This window comes from Emys orbicularis, chromosome 3 (assembly GCF_028017835.1).
Source record: "Emys orbicularis isolate rEmyOrb1 chromosome 3, rEmyOrb1.hap1, whole genome shotgun sequence".
Taxonomy (NCBI): Eukaryota; Metazoa; Chordata; order Testudines; family Emydidae; genus Emys; species Emys orbicularis.
Window position 1 is genome coordinate 121,903,876 of NC_088685.1, and position 24,520 is coordinate 121,928,395.

General features: G+C 48.8%; 1 protein-coding gene across 2 annotated transcripts in view; it reads left to right on the top strand.

Annotated features, from left to right (window-relative positions):
• Positions 1–24,520, top strand: part of ZDHHC14 (zinc finger DHHC-type palmitoyltransferase 14) — a 172,642-nt gene that overhangs the window by 121,809 nt on the left and 26,313 nt on the right. For both annotated transcript variants that reach the window (XM_065401329.1, XM_065401330.1), the window contains exons 4-5: positions 761–898; positions 6,863–6,911. In XM_065401329.1, coding sequence (XP_065257401.1) covers positions 761–898; positions 6,863–6,911 — 187 coding nt within the window. The remainder of the gene's footprint in view (positions 1–760; positions 899–6,862; positions 6,912–24,520) is intronic.

Sequence of the window (24,520 nt, forward strand, 5' to 3'; positions counted from 1 at the left end):
GGAAAGGAAAAGAGTGGACTTTGAGCTGATAGTGCAAGTGGGCATTCAGACAGTTACCACTTTATATCATGCCTTCACACAAAATGTCCCCGGATTATTTCTCAAAACATAAAATAAAGGATTTAAAACACGATAGCTAAAAAAGCTAAGAAAAAAAATTGAGAAAAGCAAACCCTTAAGCGTAACTCTTTTACATCAAACTGTATTTCAGTTGTTTTGCCATGGAAGTTGTTTGGTGTAGAAGTGTTGGTTCTAACTGAAAAATAGCAGATCTGAGATGGAAGATATCATGAACTGAATAACAAAAGAAGGGGAAATATTTTCTGCACCGTAATTAATGGATGGAGTGGTAATGGACAAAGGGAAATCTCAAATGTATAATCTAGAAATGTGGCACAAAATTATAGTGATAGGAGGACTACAGTTCTAAGTAAAAAAGAATACATTGGAGACCAAATCCAGATAATTAAACTGGTACTCTGTGTGATAGTAGAAATATGTGTGCTTATTTCTCCAGTTGGGTTAAAGCATAAATTTATGTAATTTAACAGAAGACCATCTCTGTCGTGCATTAATTTCTTAAATAATAGTAACATTGCATTAAAATACTGGGGGGGGGGGGGGGGGTTCTAAGAAGTTCTCTGACTAGTTTGCAAATACCAATTAAATCATGATTTGTTCTACACTATTTAGAGGGCTTTTCGCAAGTAAAGTAGCACTTTATTAATTATATTCCATTTTTTTCTACCTCTCATTTCAGAACGGTTTGATCACCATTGTCCCTGGGTAGGCAACTGTGTGGGGAAAAGAAACTACAGATTTTTTTATATGTTTATTTTATCTCTGTCCTTTCTGACAGTCTTTATATTTGCATTCGTTATCACCCACGTCATCCTTCGTAAGTATGCTGGTGAAATCAGATTATGTATATAGCCATTTGCTTGAGTTTTTATTTTTAATTTAATCTTTTGATCATCTAGGGTTTTGGGTTTGTTTTTCTACCCTTTCTCTGAAGCTTCAGAGCCCCCAGTGATATGCTGTGCTATGGCAATCTGAATTCCTATGCCAGGCTTCCTATAGTAGAGCTTAGCCTTAATGCAATTTTTAATTTTCTTTCTGTCATCTAGTGGGCAGTATCTTTGAGGAATTGCTCATATGCTTTGTGCCCAGGATAATGTATATGTCCCTCTATTCTGCATTTTTAACAGATAGTTTGCTTAGACATAGACATTCTTGAATGCATAGACATTCTTGAAACATCCCTGTGTATGATAGGGTGTATGTGATAAGATAGTGTAAGATATGTAATCATGGGTTTGATACTGGTTTTTATATTTGTATGCTGGATTGCGTTCAGAGGTATTTCCGTGTTTTTTTTCCATAGTTGATAAATCCTACTAATCCCAATATATATCTCAACTTCTCATGATTGAAAAGGTCTTTCAAACTCTAGTACATTTTTATAAGGAATTTTAAAAACTATTGGTATCTCTCATCTGTGGTAAATAAGAATAGCCACCCTTGAACTGCTGTTTTTTGAGGCCACTTTCAAAATTGGGCCTTTCCTGTTAGTTTTCTTTATAATAGTTAATTCCAGCTTTTTGTCTAACACATTATGCAGCTAGTTTGTTAATCACAGTGCCCACAGAAATGGTTCTACAGAAAAATCTGCCAACATATGATTTTTTAAAGTTATTTGAACCCTACAAAAATGAAGCTGTTTTCCTTTCTAAAAACAAAACCTGCCGTAGCACATGCTTTTTAGAGGAAGAATGGAACAATTTTCACAAGATCCCTTCAAATGTACAACATAGACTAGAACCAAGAGCAGTTTGAAATGTGGGGAACCTGTGGCCATAGTCTGTCATTTCCACCAAGTCCATCAGTTCTAAATTAATATTACTTGGAATACTGTCATTAGAAAAATGTCATTCATGCTCCTAAAGAAGGAAAAATTCATTATTGGAACTATTTTTACTGTTACTGTTTAAACCTGTGAGGCTTTTATTATGCATGTGTGCACACACATATTTCGGGAAAGTATGTCTATGAGGAATTTTTTTATTCATGCTCTTATTCTGGTTTGCCATTTTTAATATTTAATCTATTTTAAAACCTGACTTATCCAAGAGTATAAATTCTCTGCAGTTATGAGTTGATTCCCCTTTCCTTCCTGCAGACTGGGGAGCTTTTTTTGCAGAGCACACTGAGATTGCTCCAGTATTTGATCTCCAGCATGGCAGGTGGCACCTTAAAGACTAACAGATTTATTTGGGCATAAGCGTTCGTGGGTAAAAAAACCCACTTCTTCAGATGCATCAATATCCTTGTTGTTTTTGTGGATACAGACTAACACGGCTACCCCCTGATACTTGACAACATGGCAGGTGAATTTACCATCACTTTACAGTGGTCGCTATTGAAAAAAATCAGTATTTACTACAGTGGTGGTAATTAGATTAAGATTGGGGCAGAGGGTTTCACACTATATGCTTGAACAACACATAACACACTGTGGATGTTGCAAATATTGTGCAGTAAACATTAAATGCTGACTTCTGTAAAGATACCATCTGTGCAGGATTCTTGCTGTGGAGTCTCATCACCCTAGCATGAGACAGCAAAACCTCCCAAAAGCTTGTTTGGTCCTGAAGGGCAGTGGTAGCAGGTAGGAGTTTGGGCAACCTCCACGCTGCTGATTGACCTCAGCTTTAACCTCATCTTTTGGGTGTATCCAGTCCTTTCTTGACTGCAGTCTTCGAAGGAGCTCTCTGCAAAAGTTGTATCTAACTGCAGCCGCAACTCTTGAGCTCCCTTAGTGCCTGTCCTGCTTCAGGTATTGTTTCTGTGCTTCTTTCCTTTGACAGCCAGTCTTTTTTTTTTTTTTTTTTTTTTGTAATCCTACAATTGTTTAACTGCTGCTTGCCAATAAGTGCTGATAGAGGAGCAGTCTCCAGGAACCTCAGTTCCCTAATCCCTGTCTTTGTATTTGGCATTGAGTGCTTCAGTGCTTCGCTTAAGCACCTCTGTGCTTTGGTGTTTTCAAAGTTTCAGTTCATTTCCTTGAGACTTTGGTCTTTGTGCAGTGATTTGAAATTCATTCAGCTTCAAAGATACTTCCCTCTGTTTCTCTTTCAGGCTGTTTCTCCACTGCCTCATCCCTTTGGAAGCAAGGCAGTAGGGTGACCAGATGTCCCGATTTTATAGGGACAGTCCCGATTTTTGGGTCTTTTTCTTATATAAGCTCCTATTACCCGTGCCGATTTTTCACACTTGCTGTCTGGTCACCCTAAAAGGCAGACCACTCAACAGCTCAGCAAAAAACCTTCCTATCCAAGGACAATATCCAAGACAATGCCAGTTTGGCAGAAAGGATATGCAAGGAATACCAGGTGACAGTTTGGCCATGCTACAATTTCATAGCCACAACTGTAGCTGTAAAACCTATGGTATATCTGCACAAAATACTATCTCTAGTGTACCCTGAGAGTCCAGTGAAAGCAAGCATCACCATTTTACATTAGATCCAGAGGACTACAGACATCCAGGCCTACCTGATACTCCAGAAACAGTCTTCAACTAGAAAATAGAATCTGAATCCAAAATCATCCTATCCAAATAGCAGTGACCTCTGATGTTTTCACCCAGGGATGGGGACCCTATACAGGAACTTGAACTCTCTAAGAGCAACAACTGCACATCAGTATTCGACCAGCAAGGGAGATTCTGAATTCGATGAAGATCTTCAGAGATTTGATATCTCTCATGATGATCCTGATTCAAATGGCAAATCAGGCTACTATGTTTTATATAAACAAGCAAGTCAGCATAAGGTTGTCTCTCTGGAAGCCCTTCCAATGAGGGAGAGGGCTCTGTTACCCAAGAAATTCCTTAGTAGATATGTTACAGCCTCATAAGTGGTCCCCTGGATCAGGAAGTAGTGAATCAGATTTTTCATCACAGTGGGACACTAGATGTTGTTCCCTTCACCATTCACCCCAATGAGAAACCACTCCTCAGTGTCTTGAGTAAAAGATAAGGCACTACATTAACAAAAGATTCTTATTTTTCCATCCACTGAGGAAGGAGGTTCTTGTATGCCTTTCCACAAGTCTGGCCAAATCCAGATGAGATAAATACTTGATCCTAGTAGCTTCATACTAGCACAGTCAGGTTCTCAGACCTTTTGCAGATGGCCAAAGCCGGTCCCACCAGGATCAGAGTCCTAGCCGTGGCTGATCACTCAGAATCATGACACTGTACTCCATCCCAGTCTGGGAACTGTGTGTGTGACAGCTTGATTACTGGCAAGAGCACAGTAGGATTAGTGTTTTCGAACCGATGGTTTGAGTTCTCTTACCCTTGTGAAAACTATCTAAGAGAAGGACTTAATATTGAAAGTTATAAAGGTTTTCAAAAACTGCTTGACTATCTTCTTCTCCTGTATGAATCTAACTTAAAGATTAACTCCATTTGAGTTCATTTAGGGTGACCAGACGTCCCGATTTTTAGCTTTTTGTCCCACGTTCTGACCGATCAGTGGTCGGGACGCAATTTGTCCCAATATTTTGCCCCCCTTTTTTTTTTTTTTGCTCAGCCGGCAGCACTCGGCTTTTTTTTTTTTTTTTTTTTTGCCACCCCTCCTTCCCCCCGGTGTCCCGATATTTTCTTCATCTCATCTGGTCACCCTAGGGTTCATTTATCAGCAACCCATCATGAGCTGGTCAAAGGTGTCTCTTCAGCCATTTGTTGCATGGTTCTTGGTGGACTGATTCTTTTGAAACCTTTATTTAAAAAGCTGCTGGTGTCATGGAATATTAATGTGCTCCTGGGAAGTTCTTTTTGAGCCACTCAGTACCTGTGAGTTCAAGTTTCTGATGTGGAAGGTTATTTTCCTAGTGTTAGTGACTATCTCAGAGTGAGCTAACTTCAGGCTCTTGTGACTGATCAGTCTTTACCAATCTTAAAAGAATAAAGAGCAGTGGACTCATCGGAGATGCCTTTGCAAGGTAGTTATGAAGCTCCACCTTAATGAGCTAACTTATCTTGACAATATTTTCCCCAGCCTTCCCTGCCTAACTCATGAAAGATTTAATTATGGGCATATGCAAAGTAGTCAAATGGTCCTTATTCCATACATTTACAAAGCACAGAAGCAATCTTGCCTCAGTCTCTCAATCCTGCCGAACCTCTCTTGAAGTCCAAATTTCTAGCATCTAGAGTTTTGTAACTTTGGGGGCATGTCCCTTGAGTTGGCCAAATTTGTGAAGCTTGTTTTGTATTTTTTATTCATCCTACATTTTATTTTAAAAAAAGGTCATTGTTGCACCATTTTTGGAGGGAAGCTGTCTTACCCTTAAGTATACTTTAAAAAAGAAAACATACATTATCAGCTTTGGCTTTGTTCTTTCTGCCTGCTATAATTATTTAATGATGCACTTTTTCTTTTTGACATCCACTTGCGCTGTTTTCTTTCCAAGAGTGAGAATTCTATACAAATAGTATCTTTGGAGAAGAGAAAATTCCTTACTTAGTAATTCTGCTTCTCTGAAGTCATCATCTTGCAGGATTCTCGCTCGACCACCCACATCCACTCAATTTCAGAGAGGAAAACCTTTTCAGTATAGACTTTATCTTTGTATTCATTCAACTTCTTTTTTAGGCATTAATTTTTCAGCCATTTTGTTTTTGTGATTGACTTATTTGGTTTGAGGAGCCTTCACTTTGTGGTAAATCAGGAAGTGACTAGAGGTGTATGACCACCAACAGGGAGTGTTGTTCACACACCTACCTGTTGCTGGTGTACTTAAGGGCCTGAAACCTGGGAGAAGTTGTGCCGTGAAACTAAGCCCCAAGTGTGAGAATCCTGGGGGGGAAAATCAAGAATGAAAAAATATAAGGCAAGTCATTTTTTCCATTTTTTAATAGCGACCACTGTAAACCACTAGTCTGGCCCATGGAAATGGTGTCTCTTAAAAAAGATCATCATCATCAAGATTCCCCCCCCCCCCCCATCAGATCCTCTTTGGCTAAGGAGGGAGAATTTTCTTCAAAGGGAAATATTTAAGATGTATTACATGAATAATGGTTAAATGATACAGTAGAATGCAAAGTTGTTTATAATGTGTGTAGCATTAAGGGCCAGTCTCTTCAGCCCCTTGGTATCAGTTCAGTGCATAGGGACTGGAAAGTGGACAAATCTCCCCAATGTGGGGACTCCCCAGTGAGCATGGAGCTGGCATAGCTATCTCCTACACCACCCTTCCTGGAACTCTGGTGTAAGGAGTGTGCCCGGAACATGCTGTTTTCTGGCTCTTCCCAGCTAGTGGATGTTGCCCTGGTGCCCATAGCCAGCCAGCATAAATTGGAGCAGCTCTCAAGATGTCCTAATGTAGACAGGGGGCAGGAGTTGGTGTAGAACTGGCCCAAGGAACAGAGAACTGTATTTGGCTTGTTTGCACATACTTGCCTGGCTGCACCCAGAGTAAGCTAGGGACAGCTGAAAATCTGGGTCATAGCAGGGTGTATATCTTATAGGATTTCCAAGTCCAAAAGTAGCTAACAATCTTTTCTTTTCCATATTAGGATGGAAAAGAACAGAGGGATAATTAGAAATCTTATTAATGCAAAACGGTGCGGACATCAATCTGGTATTACTGAGAAATGCCCTGCAGATGTTAGATCTGATTATAACTCTGCCACTTTTTTGTTGAATAACTTCAGCTGTAATACTTTCAAAATATAATTATGCAACTGATCTTCAGGCTCCTATTGTTTTTGATCTGTGGATGTGATCTCAGATGAAAGCAGCCTGTACTGAAAATTCTTACTCATTTGTAAAATTTGGTTTTTGTTTCCACAGGATCACAGCAAGCAGGATTCCTAAATGCCCTCAAGGACAGTCCAGCAAGATATCCTTTCATTAAAATGCGCTGTAGATTTTGTTACATTAATATTAAGGAAGAAATTATATGCTAAATGTATCTGGGTTTTGTTTTTTTTGCGGTTGTTGGATGCATGGAATTGAGACTTGCTCAAGAAAGGTTTCACCATTTGGTCTAGTATTTCTGCATCATTTCTCATTTAGTGTTGCACGTAGGGAAGAAAAGAGCTCTCTTTTCTTTTTATTATTATTTTGCATCTTTTGGGGGGTCTATTCTATTCTAGCTACATGTATATAATGTCCATTTAACATTTATTGAAGTCACACACACATTTCAAGAGATAATTATATGCATTTGCTGAGTAATACATCCACTCTCATGAGAGAAAAATATTTATTTGGAATTTGTTGACTTTTGGTGGGATAGAAAAAGTCAATTATAAAATAGAAAACCAAAATATTAAGTGGCACCAAACAGTCCAATATTTCCAAAGTACACTTATGCTGATAACTTTATCACTCCTTTAGGACAGATTTTTCTGTGTCCTAGGTAACATTAATTCAAGTAACTAGTTGTTTGTTAGATTCCCTCACCTGCACCCCCATCCCCCACTACCTTTATACATGTAGCTCAAGGCATGTCTACATAGCCCTTCAGTTCGGACTAAGGGGGTGCAAATAGCAATGTGCACTGAAGTGCTGTGCTGTAATTCCCCTGTGTGGACACTGTGTACATGAATTTAAAGGTCCTGAGTTTGCACTAATGTAGTCCTCTTTGAAGAGGACTACATTAGTGCAAACTCAGGACCTTGAAGTTTGAACATGCAGCATCCCACGGGGGAGTTGCAGCACAGCACTTTTATGTGGACTGCTGTTCCCACTCCTTTTGTCTGAACTGCAAGGTCGTGTAGACATGCCCTCAATGTCACTGTGCTATTTAATATGTTCCAGCAGCTTCTTGCCTTTTTCACAAGTTCTCACCTGTGAGTGGAATAGGACTCCAGTATGAAACTGGAGAAAAGCCTGGTGAGAGTCTTTGGGTTAAGTTTAGAAGTGAGAGCAACAAGGGTGATGTTGTGGTGGACAAGGCTTTCTTCGGACAATTAACTGAAGTTTCCAGAAAACAGGCCCTGGGGGACTTCATTCACCCTGACGTCTGCTGGGAGAACAATACAGCAGTGCACAGACAATCCAGGAAGTTTTTGGAGAGTGTTGGGGACAGCTTTCTGGTGCAACTACTGGAGGAATCAACCAGGGGCTGTTCTCCTTTTGACCTGCTGCTCATAAACAGGGAAGAATTGGTAGGGGAAGTAGAAGTGGGTGACAACCTGGGCAGCAGTGACCATGAGATGGTTGAGTTCAGGATCCTCACAAAAGAAAGAAAGGAGAGTAGCAAAATACAGACCCTGGACTTCAGAAAAGCAGACTTTAACTCCCTTAGGGAACTGATGGGCAGGATCCCATGGGAGGCTAATATGAGGGGGAAAGGAGTCCAGGAAAGCTGGCTGTATTTTAAAGAAGCCTTATTGAGGGCACAGGAACAAACCATCCCAGGGTACAGAAAGAATAGCAAATATGGCAGGCGACCAGTTTGGCTTAACAGTGAAATCTTCAGTGAGCTTAAACCCCAAAAGGAAGCTTACAAGAAGTGTAAGCTAAACCCCAGCTAGCAAGGGTTGTGAAGAGTAACAAGAAGGGTTTCTACAGATATGTTAGCAACAAGAAAAAGGTCAGGGAAAATGTGGGACCCTTAATGAATGGGGGAGGCAACCTAGTGACAAATGATGTGGAAAAAACTGAAGTACTCAGTGCTTCTTTTGCCTCGGTCTTCACAGACAAGGTTAGCTCCCACACTGCTGTCCTAGGCAACTCCTTGACTTTAGCAAAGCTTTTGATATGGTCTCCCACAGTATTCTTGCCGCCAAGTTAAAGAAGTATGGGCTGGATGAATGGGCTGTAAGGTGGATAGAAAGCTGGCTAGATCGTCGGGCTCAATGGGTAGTGATCAATGGCTCCATGTCTAGTTGGCAGCCGGTTTCAAGTGGAATGCCCCAAGGGTCGGTCCTGGGGCCGGTTTTGTTTAATAGCTTCATTAATGATCTGGAGGATGGTGTGGACTGCACTCTCAGCAAGTTTGCAGATGACACTAAACTGGGAGGCGTGGTAGATACGCTAGAGGGTAGGGATCGGATACAGAGGGACCTAGACAAATTAGAGGATTGGGCCAAAAAAAACCTGATGAGGTTCAACAAGGACAAGTACAGAGTCCTGCACTTAGGACGGAAGAATCCCATGCACTGCTACAGACTAGGGACCGAATGGCTAGGTAGCAGTTCTGCAGAAAAGGACCTAGGGGTCACAGTGGACGAGAAGCTGGATATGAGTCAACAGTGTGCTCTTGTTGCCAAGAAGGCTAACGGCATTTTGGGCTGTATAAGTAGGGGCATTGCCAGCAGATCGAGGAACATGATCGTTCCCCTTTATTCGACATTGGTGAGGCCTCATCTGGAGTACTGTGTCCAGTTTTGGGCCCCACACTACAAGAAGGATGTGGAAAAATTGGAAAGAGTCCAGCGGAGGGCAACAAAAATGATTAGGGGTCTGGAGCGCATGACTTATGAGGAGAGGCTGAGGGAACTGGGATTGTTTAGTCTCCAGAAGAGAAGAATGAGGGGGGATTTGATAGCTGCTTTCAACTACCTGAGGGGGGGGGGGTTCCAAAGAGGATGGAGCTCAGCTGTTCTCAGTGGTGGCAGATGACAGAACAAGGAGCAATGGTCTCAAGTTGCAGTGGGGGAGGTCTAGGTTGGATATTAGGAAACACTATTTCACAAGGAGGGTGGTGAAGCACTGGAATGCGTTACCTAGGGAGGTGGTGGAGTCTCCTTCCTTGGAGGTTTTTAAGACCCGGCTTGACAAAGCCCTGGCTAGGATGATTTAGTTGGGAATTGGTCCTGCTTTGAGCAGGGGGTTGGACTAGATGACCTCCTGAGGTCCCTTCCAACCCTGATATTCTATGATTCTATGAACACAGTATGGGGAGGAGGTGAGCAGCCCTCAGTGGTGAAAGAACAGGTTAAGGACTATTTAGAAAAGCTGGACATGCACAAGTCCATGGGTCCAGATCTAATGCATCCGAGGGTGCTGAGGGAATTGGCTGATGTGATTGCAGAGCCATTGGCCATTATCTCTGAAAACTCGTGGTGATCGGGGGGAGGTCCCAGATGATTGGAAAAAGGCAATTATAGTGCCCATTTTTAAAAAAGGGAAGAAGGAGAACCCGGGAAGGAGAAGCCTCACCTCAGTCCCTGGAAAAATCATGGAGCAGGTCCTCAAGGAAACCATTTTGAAGCACTTGGAGGAGAGGAAGATGATCGGGAACGGTCAACATGGATTCACCAAGGGCAAGTCATGCCTGACCAACCTGATTCCCTATTATGATGAGATAATTGGCTCTGTAGATATGGGGAAAGCAGTGGATGTGATATAACTTGACTTTAGCAAAGCTTTTGATACGGTCTCCCACAGTATTCTTGCCAGCAAGTTAAAAAAGTATGGATTGGATGAATGGACTATAAAGTGGATAGATAGCTGGCTAGATTGTCGGGCTCAATGTCTAGTTGGCAGCCGGTATCAAGCAGAGTACCCCAGGGGTCGGTCGTGGGGCTGGTTTTGTTCAACATCTTTATTGGTGATCTGGATGATGGGATGGATTGCACCCTCAGCAAGTTCACAGATGACACTAAGCAGGGGGGAGAGGTAGATACACTGGAGGGTAGGGATAGGGTCCAGAGTGACCTAGACCCAATTGGAGGATTGGGCCAAAAGAAATCTGATGAGGTTCAACAAGGACAAGTGCAGAGTCCTGCACTTAGGACAAAAGCACCCCATGCACCGCTACAGGCTGGGGACCAACTGGCTAAGCAGCAGTTCTGCAGAAAAGGACCTGGGGATACAGTGGATGACAAGCTGGATATGAGTCAGAAGTGTGCCCTGCTTGCCAAGAAGGCTAACGGCATATTGGGCTGCATTAGTAGGAGTATTGCCAGCAGATTGAGGGAAGTGATTATTCCCCTCTATTCGGCACTGGTGAGGCCACATCTGGAGTATTGTGTCCAGATTTGGGGCCCCCACTACAGAAAGGATGCGGACAAATTGGAGAGAGTCCAGCGCAGGGCAACAAAAATGAACAGGGGGCTGGGGCACATGACTTACGAGGAGAGGCTGAGGGAACTGGGCTTGTTTAGTCTGGAGAAGAGAAGAGTGAGGGGGGATTTGATAGCAGCCTTCAACTACCCGAAGGGGGGTTCCAAAGAGGATGGAGCTCGGCTGTTCTCCGTGGTGGAAGATGACAGAACAAGGAGCAATGGTCTCAAGTTGCAGTGGGGGAGGTCTAGGTTGGATATTAGGAAACGCTATTTCACTAGGAGGGTGGTGAAGCACTGGAATGGGATACCTAGGGAGGTGGTGGAATCTCCATCCTTAGAGGTTTTTAAGACCCGGCTTGACAAAGCCGTGGCTGGGATGATTTAGTTGGTGTTGGCCCTGCTTTGAGCAGGGGGTTGGACTAGATGACCTCCTGAGGTCTCTTCCAACCCTAATCTTCTATGATTCTATGACTTCTGCTCCCAGGTGAGAACAGCTAACAGAGGGGTTCTCAAACTGGGGGTCGTGACCCTCAGGGGATCGCCAGGTGGTTACATGGGGGTCACGAGCTGTCAGTTCTATGGTGCTGACAGCCCCGAGCCCCCATTAAATTAAATTATCCCCACCATTGTTAATTTATAAGGGGGCTCACGCTCGGAGGCTTGCTGTGTGGAAGGGGTCATCAATACAAAAAGTTTGAAAACCACTGAGCTAACAGACAGAAAAGGCTGGGGTGCTGCCATAACTTCTACTTGACTTCCTGCTTAAATTTCTGTGGGACTATATCCCTTCCAACGGCCTACTAATATGTGTGGATGGCTGATATATAGATATGTGAAAATATTTGCATCACTCACAAAGCCAATGCAAAATCATTCTTTACACTGGCTCTGCAAAAGCAAAGCCTTTTTACTGTTTTGCCTTAGAACACTTGCTCTTGTGTACAAAACTAGATTTTTGCCCAGAAATACACAAAAATGGCAGTTTCGCCTATTAAAAACAAAAAACCAACCACACCACACACACCCCACCAAATGGATTTGTGGAAAAACTTCAGTTTATTAATTGGCAGAATCTTACATTTTTGCTAAAGAAATATGTAAAAGGCAGAAGTGACAAGATTTCACTCCTGAGTGTTGTCACCTGTATATTTCTAAAATGTCAAGTTTGCTAAATTCTGCAAACCTAATTTTTATCATGTTCATTGATTTGTGTGTTCATGATGTAGAATCATTGAGCCATAACCTCCTTTTTAAGCAAGGCCGCAGTTTTTAGGAAGCACAAACAAGCAATCTATCCTAAATAGCACAACAATAACTTCCACATAAAAGAATTACAAATCACTTCTAATAGTGGATTAGTCTTTCAGTTCTCTCAAAATGGGAAAAGCTTTCAATTGTTCTTAAATCAAAAGGTAATTGATCCCACACTTGTGGATCCTTGTACAGGAACAATAGGCTTTTCATAATTTGCATTCAAAGTCATGCCAGTTTGAGAGGCTCAATAGAGCATTTTGTAGAAGCAGCTCTTTTAGAATGTGATATGTTGGACAGTTTAATAGATTGGTTGCAATTCCTAACAATACAAAATAAAATTGCATCAACATTACTGGGAATTTTGTTTTGGGGCAAGACAGTTTGTGAAGAGAGAGCCTTGCTTTTCAACTGATACCTCACTAACAATGCTATGTAACAAACCGAGTTGTCTAGCTGTAGTAGACAATATTACTGTACTCAATAGCTGAGCCTAGCTGCTGTATATTCAACAACTATGTATAAATCAATTATCTTTTTAATAACTAATAAGCTTCCATTTTATTTGCTCATCTTGATGAACAGGGAGTTAAAAAGCTTCCTACATATTAAACTGAGGATATATCTTTTATACTGTACCTTTGTTTTCCTCGCAATTCCTACGTCTTCATTTAAGCACCTCTTATTTAAGTGAATTGACTTTATTCCTTTTACTATAAATGTAAAGGGACAAATTCCGAAACACTTACCTTGAATCAAAAAACCTTATTATGGAAGCTCACACTGAGTGAGTCCTGAAGCACAAGGCTCAGCAGTTCACTCCTGCACTTAGAAAGTGTGAAGTGAGGAGCTAACTGAATATGCCTAGAACAGTGGGTCTCTTTCCCTCCCACAGGAGCCCTGGCAGGTGCAGATAGTGTAGCCTGTCAGAATGACCTAATGCTTCCCTGCCTCACTCAGGTGCTGTGAGCATAAATTCATCCATGTATTTAAGTTCCTCAAACTGCATGGTGATAACCTTAGAAAAGCTTATACAAGAATACCCACAATATGGAGATCCTGTAAAGCAGTTTGCTTAATAAAGCATCACTAACAGTGCCCTGTTAATAAGAGAATGTTCTATAATTGGTCCCACCCCAATAGGTTGCTCTGGGGGATGCAGTGCTCCAAAACTTTCCATATACTTGATAAATCACCAGGTATAAAATAGTCTCAGGCCTTGTCTACACTACGAGAGTACTTCGATTTTAGTTAATTCGACTATGTGGAATCGATATTACAAAGTCGAACGTGTGTGCCAACACTAAGGACAGTAATTCGACTTTGTGAGTCCACACTAACGGTGCAAGCGTCGACATTGGAAGCGGTGCACTGTGGGCAGCTATCCCACAGTTCCCGCAGTCCCCGCTGCCCATTGGAATTCTGGGTCGAGCCCCCAATGCCTTCTGGGTAAAAAAATGTGTCGAGGGTGCTTTTGGGCGCCTGTCGTCATCCGTCCGTCACTCCCGCCCTCCCTCCCTCCCTCCCTGAAAGCGCCGGCGGGAAATCAGTTCGCGCGCTTTTCTGATTACTGACAGCACGGACGCCACAGCAGTGCGAGCATGGATCCTGCTGCGACCATCGCTGCAGTTGTGGCAGTTCTCAACGCCTCGCAGCTTCTCATCCACCTGTACCAGAGGCAGCTGCAGATAAATCATGAGAGGAGGCTACGGCACCACCGTGACGGCATGAAGTCGGACACTAGCTCCGACCTCTCAGAGAACATGAGACCCAGCGCCCAGGACATCTCGCTGTCACTGGGTCTTGTGGATACTGTTGAACGGCGATTCTGGGCCCGTGAAACAAGCACGGAATGGTGGGACCGCATAGTGCTGCAGGTCTGGGATGAATCCCAGTGGCTGCGCAACTTTCGCATGCGGAAGGGGACTTTCCTCGAACTGTGTGAGTTGCTGTCCCCTGCCCTGAAGCGAAAGGACACCCGGATGCGGGCAGCCCTGACTGTCCAGAAGCGAGTGGCCATAGCCCTCTGGAAGCTCGCAACGCCAGACAGCTACCGGTCCGTCGCTAACCACTTTGGTGTGGGCAAGTCTACCGTGGGGGTTGCTGTCATGCAAGTAGCCAAGGCAATCGTCAAGCTACTGCTATCTAAGGTAGTGACCCTGGGAAACGTGGAGCTCATCATAGATGGCTTTGCCGAGATGGGAATCCCAAACTGCGGTGGGGCTATAGATGGGACTCACATCCCTATCCTGGGACCGGACCACCAGGCCAGCCAGTACATCAACCGAAAGGGATACTTTTCCATGGTGCTGCAAGCACTGGTGGACCATCGGGGACGGTTTACTAATATCAACGTTGGATGGCCTGGCAAGGTTCATGACGCTCGGGTTTTCAGGAACTCTGGTCTGTTTAGACGGCTGCAGGAAGGTCTTTACTTCCCGGACCACAAAGTAACTGTTGGGGATGTGGAGATGCCTACAGTCATCCTCGGGGACCCTGCATACCCGCTAATGCCCTGGCTCATGAAGCCCTACACTGGCGCACTGGACTCAGGGAAAGAACTATTCAACTACAGGCTCAGCAAGTGCAGAATGGTGGTGGAGTGTGCTTTTGGCCGTCTCAAGGGCAGATGGAGAAGCCTACTCACTCGCTGTGATCTCAGCGAGACCAATATCCCCATTGTGATAGCTGCTTGCTGTGTGCTCCACAATTTGTGTGAGAGCAAGGGGGAGACCTTTATGGCGGGGTGGGAGGTTGAGGCAAATAGCCTGGCTTCTGATTACACCCAGCCAGACAGCCGGGCGATTAGAAGATCCCAGCGGGACGCGCTGTGCATCAGGGAGGCTTTGAAAGCCAGGTTCCTGACTGAGCAGGGTCTCCAGTGACTGTTTACTTTGTGGACACAGATGCTGAACCTGCCCCCGTTTCTTTACCCAGTTACTGTTGACTATCCTTCCAAGTTACATACCCCCTTCCCCACCTTCCCAACAAATAAAATCTGTTCCGTTTTGTTAATGAACAAAGTTCTCTTTCTTACTGTTTTCGCGGGACTGTTTTAAACCGGGGACGCAGACTGTGGCGGGGGGCGGGTTTACTGTTCTGATGCAAATGATGCTTCTAAACTCCGGGAATGACAGGCTCCGCAGTGCTGGATTGGTTGTTTCAACGCAGCCTGCCAGCAGTCCTGGGCGGGACTGCGTGTATGTGTCGGCCAAGTGACTTTCTGGCAGGGGGCGGAGGGTAACAGACCCCCTGCTGCGTGGCTCTGTGATCCAGGATAAGGACCGCGGCATAAGATCTCTAACTGCCCTCCCCCGCCACAAAGTCACAGATCAACCCCCTCGCACCCCAGAACATGAAAACCGCCTCCCTGACTGACCAGGGCAACTGGTGACTGCACTGTGTATGTGTCCTGATGCTGGACCTGCCCCCGCCTCTGTAGCCTGCTACAGGTGACTGTCCTGTCCAAGTAACAAACCCCTTCCCCCCCCTCAGACAGAATCTCCTCTAAAAGACACTCTCGGAAACAGTACTTAACAGCAACAGATGTTTTATTATGAACCGCACATGAAAAGGGGGGGGAGGAAACTTGGACGTGGGCTAGTGTGAGATGGGTAGGAAAGGACTTTTCAAACTTTGTGGAACGAGAGCCTTCCATTGCTGCAGCAGTGTGCAGGGGCCGACTGAAAGTTTTAACGGCCCTTGCCGCCCCTCCTTCTTTGGACTTTTGGTGGCGGGGGAGGGCGGTTAGAGATAGACAGCAGCAGGGCTCTGTCCTCCTGCCTCCGGTCTTGCAGAACATCCACTAGGCGCCGGAGCGTCTCCGTTTGCTCCCTCATTAGTCCAAGCAGGGTTTGAGTAGCCTGCTGGTCCTCCTGGCGCCACCTCTCCTCCCGTTCCATGACTGCTCTGTGCATTTGTGACAAGTTCTCCCTCCACTGTGTCGTCTGGGCTGCCTGCTCTCGTGAGCACTCCATTAGTTCATAAAACATGTCTTCACGCGTCTTCCTCTTCTTCTTCGAGTGCTTGCTCATATCCATTCCAGTCAGGTGTGCACGCGCCGCGTGCACGATCGTCGGAAAACTTTTACCCTAGCAACACCCGGTGGGTCGGCTGTGGAGCCCCCTGGAGTGGCGCCCTCATGGCGCCGGATATATACCGCAGGCGACCCAGCGTCCCCTCAGTTCCTTCTTACCGCCCCTGACGGTCGTTGGAACTGTGGAGCACAGCTTAGCTGGTCTCCACACTCCCTAGCTTCTAGCTTATTTCTGTAGATAGTTGTTCATTTAGATAGTTGTGTATAGTAGTTAGAGTTCTTAGATAGTTGTTATTTAGTTGTAGTTGTTGTAAATTGTTAGCGGGGGTTAAGGGGGCTGTTCTCCCCCCTTTTCTTTCCCCCCGGAGCATACCGGGCTCATGCCCAAGGCTCCTGGCTTTAAGCCGTGCGCGTCCTGCGCGAAGCCGATGCCAACAAGCGACCCGCACGCCTCCTGCTTGAAGTGCCTCGGGGAAGCCCATCACGCAGATAAGTGCCCAATCTGCAAGGCCTTCAAGCCTCGAACGAGGAAGGAGCGGGACTTTCGGCTTCGGCAGCTCCTCATGGAGGCGGCGCTCAGCCCGGACCCTCCCTCGGCGCGCCCGGCCCCGGCACCGAGCGCGTCGGTGCGCAGCGCCCCAGCGGCTCCGACCGGCGCCGCGGACAAGTCCTCCCGGCACCAGCAGACTTCGGCACCGCGCCCACCTCAAGGGACTCGGCGCCGATCTCTATCTCCGGGCCATAAAAAGGCCCGCAAGGCTCAGGACGCTGCTGCCCTGAAGACGCCGGCTCCCCCTGTGCCGGGGGTAGAGCCGCGTCCGCCTTTGGACCGCCAAAAGCAGGCGGCCACACCGTCGACTCCGGCACCGAGGCCGTTGAGTCCGGTACAGACTGTTTCCCCACCTAGGTTGGTGGTGGAACCTTGTCTCCCCTCGACTCCGGAGACATTTACTACCGCGAGGGACCTGATCGCACTCACGGAGCCGGCACCGTCGCAGCTCCCGGCACCGGTGGCTCCGCGCATTGTGCAGTCGAGAGGCAAGCCTGCACTGGTGCGCCCACCGTCTCCAACCGTGGACTCTCGGCACCGCTCCAGGTCTCGGAGCAGGTCCCGACACCGCTCGGAGTCCCGGCGCCGACTATCACCTCGGCGCCGGTCGTACTCGCGGTCGAGGTCCTCTTCGCGGCGCCGCTCCACATCTCAGCACCGTCGCGACCGCCGGCACCGATCGGACTCGAGGCGCACCTCCCGGTACCGGTATGAGCGCCGATCGAGGGACCGCTCCCGGCACCGGGTGTCGTCGCGATCGTCGTCCCGCTCCAGATCCGGATCGCGGCACCGGCGCGGCTACCGGCACCGATCCCGATCCCGGCACCAATCTCCGGCACGCTGGGACAGATCGCCCTACGACCGGCACCGACCGGCTCCGCACCAGCCGGGCACGGATGCATCGTGTTCGGCACCGCCATGGCCGTCGAGATCCGCGTCCCACTCCTCTGAAGGGGCCTCTAGATCGGCCTACCCTCCACAGGGACAGGCGGCTTCGGCGGACTTCGGCCACTCCCAGGACATGGCAGAGGACCCTACGCAGGGACCTGCTCACTGGTCCTTTTGGACCCCATGGGCCTACCACCAAGCCCAAGGGGCCCCACCGTCTGCCTCCCGCTCGGCACGCTCTGAGCCCAGAGCCCCGGAGGCCACCATCTCCCGCCCCCCGCCAGGGGGCATGGAGGCCCCAGTGCCCACGCCGGCGCAGGCCGTAGACCCTGGGACGGGCGAGGCCCAGCTCCAAGAGCACCTGGAGCAAGACTTGCCTTTGGACCCCTTGCCACCGGGCGTATCCTCCTCCTCCTCGCCTGATGAGGCGGTAGCGGGAACATCCGCCATGGGCCCGCCCCCCATAGACCTCCGGGCCCACCAGGACCTGTTGCGCCGGGTGGCACGCAATATGGACCTTCAGATGGAGGAGATCGTGGAGGTTCACGACCCGATCGTGAACATCCTTTCAGCGGACACCCCATCCAGGGTCGCGTTACCGCTGATTCGCTCCATCCAGACCAATGCCACCTCCATCTGGCAAACCCCGGCCTCTATTCCACCCACGGCCAGGGGCGTGGAGAGGAAGTACTTTGTACCCTCCAAGGACCACGAGTACTTGTACACGCACCCTCAACCGTGCTCGCTGGTGGTCTCATCAGTAAATGCACGGGAGTGCCATGGCCAACAGGCGGCAGCGCCAAAATCGAAGGACGCTAAGCGCTTCGATTTGTTCGGGCGCAAGGTCTATTCCGCGGGGGGGCTGCAGCTTAGGGCGGCCAACCAACAGGCGCTCCTAAGCCGATATAGTTTTAACACCTGGTCCTCCATGGAGAAGTTTAAGGAACTGGTTCCCCAGGAATCTAGGGAAGAGTTCGGGACTTTGGTAGAGGAGGGTAAGCGGGTGGCACGCACCTCCTTACAAACCTCCCTGGATATAGCCGACTCGGCCGCTAGGACCCTGGCGTCGGGTATAGCTATGAGGCGAACCTCCTGGCTCCAGGTGTCGGGCCTGCCACCTGAACTGCAGCAGACCCTCCAGGACTTGCCCTTTGAGGGTCAGGGCCTGTTTTCGGAAAAGACAGACTCGAGGCTCCAAAACCTTAAGGACTCTCGAACAATGATGCGCTCTCTGGGGATGCATGTCCCAGGTCCACAGCGCAGACCCTTCAGGCCCCAGCCTCAGAGGTTCTACCCTCCCCCGCCTCGCCCGAGACAGGACTTTGCCAGGAGGCGGGGTCGAGGCGGTAGGCGACGGTCGACCGGCCCTCAACCCGGTCAGAACCAGGGCCAGCCGAGACCACCTTCAGGGCCTAGGCAAGCCTTTTGAAGGTGCGGTCGAGGACGGCATCAGAGTCAGCACCCAGGATCCATCTCCCCCTTTCCGGGATCGCCTCTCCCGTTTCCACCGTGCTTGGTCCCTTATAACATCGGACCGTTGGGTCCTTCGCACGGTGGAGAGGGGATACGCCCTCCAATTTTCCTCGCCCCACCCCTCCCACTCCCCCTCCCCGTCCCTCTTCAGGGACCCTTCTCACGAGCAACTCCTTACACAGGAGGTTTTCGGGCTCCTCTCTATGGGAGCCATAGAGGAGGTTCCGCAGGAGTTAAGGGGCAGGGGGTTTTATTCCCGCTACTTCCTGATCCCCAAGTCGAAAGGGGGTCTACGGCCCATCTTAGACTTGCGCGGACTCAACAAATTCATAGTAAAGTTGAAGTTCCGCATGGTATCATTGGGGACCATTATTCCCTCGCTGGATCCTGGAGACTGGTTCGCCGCCCTCGACATGAAGGACGCTTATTTCCATATAGCAATTTATCCGCCTCACAGGCGCTTCCTGCGATTTGTAGTAAACAAGGTGCACTACCAATTCGCAGTTCTTCCCTTCGGCTTGTCCTCGGCTCCCAGAGTGTTCACAAAATGTCTGGCGGTCGTCGCGGCATACCTTCGCCGACAAGGGGTACAGCTGTTCCCGTATTTGGACGACTGGCTGGTGCGCGGTCGCACCAGGGACCAAGTTCAAGCTCACGTCCGCTTGGTGACACAGACTTTCCACGAGCTGGGCATTCTACTCAACAGAGAGAAGTCCACTCTGGTGCCAACACAGAGAATAGAGTTCATTGGGGCGATCCTGGACTCCAGAAGTGCACGAGCCATTCTGCCAGAAGGCCGCTTTCAGTCCATCACACGCGTCATTCACGGTCTGTGGGCATCTCCGTTCACCATCATAAGGACATGCCTTACCCTGTTGGGTCACATGGCCTCGTGCACCTACGTAACCAGCCACGCCAGACTACGGCTTCGCCCACTACAGGCTTGGGTGTCATCGGTGTACCGTCCTCACCGGGACGACCTGAACATGCTGGTCACGGTCCCGCCCTCGGTCTTGACCTCCCTCACCTGGTGGTTGGATCGCGCAGTGGTCTGTGCAGGAGTGCCTTTTCACGCCCCACAGCCCTCCCTCCAACTAGTCACGGACGCTTCATCTCTAGGATGGGGCGCTCACCTCGGGGAACGTCATACCCAGGGCCTGTGGTCCGCGTCCGAACTAGCCCTACACATCAACGTCCGGGAACTGATGGCGGTGCGCCTAGCCTGCCAGGCATTCCTCAACTTCCTACAGGGCCGTTGCGTGCTGGTCCTCACCGACAACACCACGGCCATGTTTTACATCAACAAGCAAGGCGGAGCCCACTCATCGCTCCTATGCCAAGAGGCCATTCACCTGTGGGACTTCTGCATCGCCCACTCGATCCATCTCACCGCATCATTCCTGCCTGGAGTCCAGAATACGCTGGCGGACCGTCTCAGCAGGTCCTTCCAGACGCACGAGTGGTCGATTCGCCCGGATATCATCTATTCCGTCTTCCAGAGGTGGGGATTTCCCCAGGTCGACCTATTCGCATCCCGGGCCAACAGGAAGTGCCACGCATTCTGCTCCCTTTACGGCCGAGCTCCAGGCTCTCTGTCGGACGCTTTCCTTCTAACGTGGAAGGGCCACCTGTTCTACGCCTTTCCCCCATTTCCACTTGTCCACAGGGTGCTGCTCAAGATCCGCACCGACCAGGCACGAGTAATTCTAGTGGCTCCCGCTTGGCCGAGGCAGCACTGGTACACCACACTGCTAGAGCTGTCGGTTCAAGCGCCGATCACGCTCCCCTTGAGTCCGGATCTCATCTCCCAGGACCACGGCCGTCTGTGTCACCCCGACCTACAATCGCTCCACCTCACAGCGTGGATGCTCCATGGCTGAATCAGACGGAGCAACAATGTTCGCAGTCCGTCCAGCAGATCCTGCTGGGAAGTAGGAAGCCCTCTACACGGTCCACTTACTTAGCCAAGTGGAAGCGGTTCTCCTGTTGGTGTCAGCAACGAGCTACGTCCCACTTGCAGGCACCTGTCCCTCTCATACTGGACTATCTCCTGTCCCTAAGACAGCAGGGCTTGGCGATATCTTCGATCAGGGTTCACCTCGCCGCCATTTCGGCTTTCCACCCAGGAGAACCCCCGTCATCGGTCTTCTCTAACCCGATGGTCGTTAGATTCCTCAAGGGCTTGGACCGGCTGTACCCACAAATACGCCAGCCGGTTTCAACGTGGGACCTCAACCTCGTTCTCTCCAGGCTCACAGGGCCCCCGTTTGAACCATTAGCGACCTGCTCGCTCCTGTACTTATCCTGGAAGACGGCCTTCCTCGTAGCCATTACCTCAGCACGACGTGTTTCTGAACTCAGAGCGCTGACGTCCGAGCCCCCATACACGGTGTTCCACAAGGACAAGGTGCAGCTTCGCCCCCACCCTGCCTTTCTCCCGAAGGTGGTTTCACCTTTCCACGTAAACCAGGACATCTTTCTCCCGGTCTTCCATCCAAAGCCACACGCTACTCGTCAAGACCAGCGTTTGCATTCTTTGGACGTACGCAGGGCCCTAGCTTTCTACATTGACCGTACAAAGCCGTTTAGGAAGTCGACGCAACTCTTCGTTGCGGTGGCCGACCGGATGAAAGGCTCACCGGTCTCCTCACAGTGCCTGTCCTCCTGGATCACGTCCTGCATTCGCGCTTGCTACGACCTGGCCGGTGTCCCGACGCCACGCCTCACCGCTCACTCCACGAGGGCCCAGGCCTCCTCGACTGCCTTCCTGGCTCAAGTCCCGATCCAGGACATTTGTAGAGCTGCAGTGTGGTCTTCGGTGCACACGTTCGCGGCGCACTATGCCCTGGTGCAACAATCCAGAGACGATGCTGCTTTCGGGTCAGCGGTTCTGCACACAGCAATGTCTCACTCCGACCCCGCCACCTAGGTGGGGCTTGGGAGTCACCTGACTGGAATGGATATGAGCAAGCACTCGAAGAAGAAAAGACGGTTACTCACCGTTGTAACTGTTGTTCTTCGAGATGTGTTGCTCATATCCATTCCAAACCCGCCCCCCTTCCCCACTGTCGGAGTAGCCGGCAAGAAGGAACTGAGGGGACGCTGGGTCGCCTGCGGTATATATCCGGCGCCATGAGGGCGCCACTCCAGGGGGCTCCACAGCCGACCCACCGGGTGTTGCTAGGGTAAAAGTTTTCCGACGATCGTGCACGCGGCGCGCGCACACCTGACTGGAATGGATATGAGCAACACATCTCGAAGAACAACAGTTACAACGGTGAGTAACCGTCTTTTCCTTCTCCTAATCTGCGCTAGCCTCTGGGAGTGTGATGCCAGGCTGGGTTGGGAGACGTTCGCAGATGTGTCTGTGGGAATGGGAAAAAGGGAGTGAATTCCTGAGACTGATAAATGAAGTTGCTAACAAAGAACATAGTCTTTCTCTGTGAACAACACTATGCACTGGACCTTTCACATGCGCACTCAGGACAAGGTCGAATTTTCGGCCCTCGCCTTCAGTGCCTGGGGTCCTGCAGTTGCGATCAGAGAAGCGTTGCAGGACACCTCTACTTCTGTTGCAGGAAAGCATGGTAAGCCGTAGACTTGTGGCAGCTTAAAAATGTAATAGTAGCACTGGGCTCCTTTCGCACTGAATGCAAGGCCACTCTCTGCTGGCAGCAATCAGGGAAGCATGAGCTCTGCCCCTGTCCCACCACCTCGCAGCTGTCCCCGGGAAAGCTCCCTGTATGCTGCCCCTCTGCCGCCTCCACCGCGTGGCTGCAAAGCAGTCCCAATACTAACATTCCCCTCCCTAATTTAAAGCAGGGCGTCATGTGTGATATTACTCTCATGAGGATCTCGGAGACCGAGAGGGGAAGGATGCTTCGGGAGACCATGCAGAGGCCAGGGCCGTATGCCGCCATGCTGTGCCGTGCCATGATCCCGGACTACCTAATGGACTCATGGCGTGGGAACGTGTGTTACCATGGTGGACCGAACAAGATCGCCCTGCCGCGGAACCTGATGCGCATGCTTGAGCGGTACCTCCAGGAGAGCTATGCCGAGCTATCCCAGGAGGACTCTCTGTCCATTCCCGGGCACATTGACCGGCTTTTCCTTTAAGTGCAGCATAAGGGACTACAGAGTGGAGCGTCCTGTGGTGGACTAATCATGAATATCCGGACATTATTTGATTTTTTATACATAGTTAGGACTAAATAGTTGACTAAGCCAAATAAATCATGAACACCAAATTGCTAATATCGTTAATATTCCTGTTTTGTTATAAATAAAAGTTTCTGTGTTTAAATGAGTGAATGAAAAGCCCATTCTTAACAATATAAATATTCCAGTTATGTTAAAATGAAATGTTTAGATGTTTAAAGCACTCACTACTTGATCCTTCCCCTGATTCGGTGTCCGGGGTAAGGGCTGTGGACGGTTGGTAGGGGATCTCGGTAAGGGTGATGAAGAGCTCCTGGCTGTCGGGGAAATCAGCGGTGCAAGCGCTGTCGACTGCCTCGTCCTCCTCATCTCCTTCCTCATCTTCCCCGTCACCTAACATTTCCGACGAGGAACCGGCCGTGGACAATATCCCATCCTCGGAGTCCACGGTCAGTGGTGGCGGCCGCACCTAGGATGGAATGCAGTGCCTCGTAGAAACGTGATGTGTGGGGCTGGGATCCGGAGCGTCGGTTTGCCTCTTTGGTTTTTTGGTAGCCTTGTCTCAGCTCCTTGATTTTCACGCGGCACTGCGTTGCATCCCGGCTGTATCCTCTCTCTGCCATGGCTTTAGAGATCTTCTCGTAGATCTTTGCATTCCTTCTTTTGGAGCGCAGCTCTGAAAGCACGGACTCATCGCCCCACACAGCGATGAGATCCAAGACTTCCCAATCAGTCCATGCTGGGGCCCTCTTTCTATTAGATTGCACGGCCATCTCTGCTGGAGAGCTCTGCATCGTTGCCAGTGCTGCTGAGCTCTCCACGCTGTCCAAACAGAAAATGAGATTCAAACTGGCCAGACAGGAAAAGGAATTCAAATTTTCCCGGGGCTTTTCCTGTGTGGCTGGTCAGAGCATCCGAGCTCGAAGTGCTGTCCAGAGCGTCAACAGAGTGGTGCACTGTGGGATAGCTCCCGGAGCTATTACCGTCGATTTCCATCCACACCTAGCCTAATTCGATATTGCCATTTCGAATTTAGCGCTACTCCTCTCGTTTTCGAGGAGTACAGAAGTCGAATTTAAAAGAGCTCTATGTCGAACTAAATAGCTTCGTGGTGTGGACGGGTGCAGGGT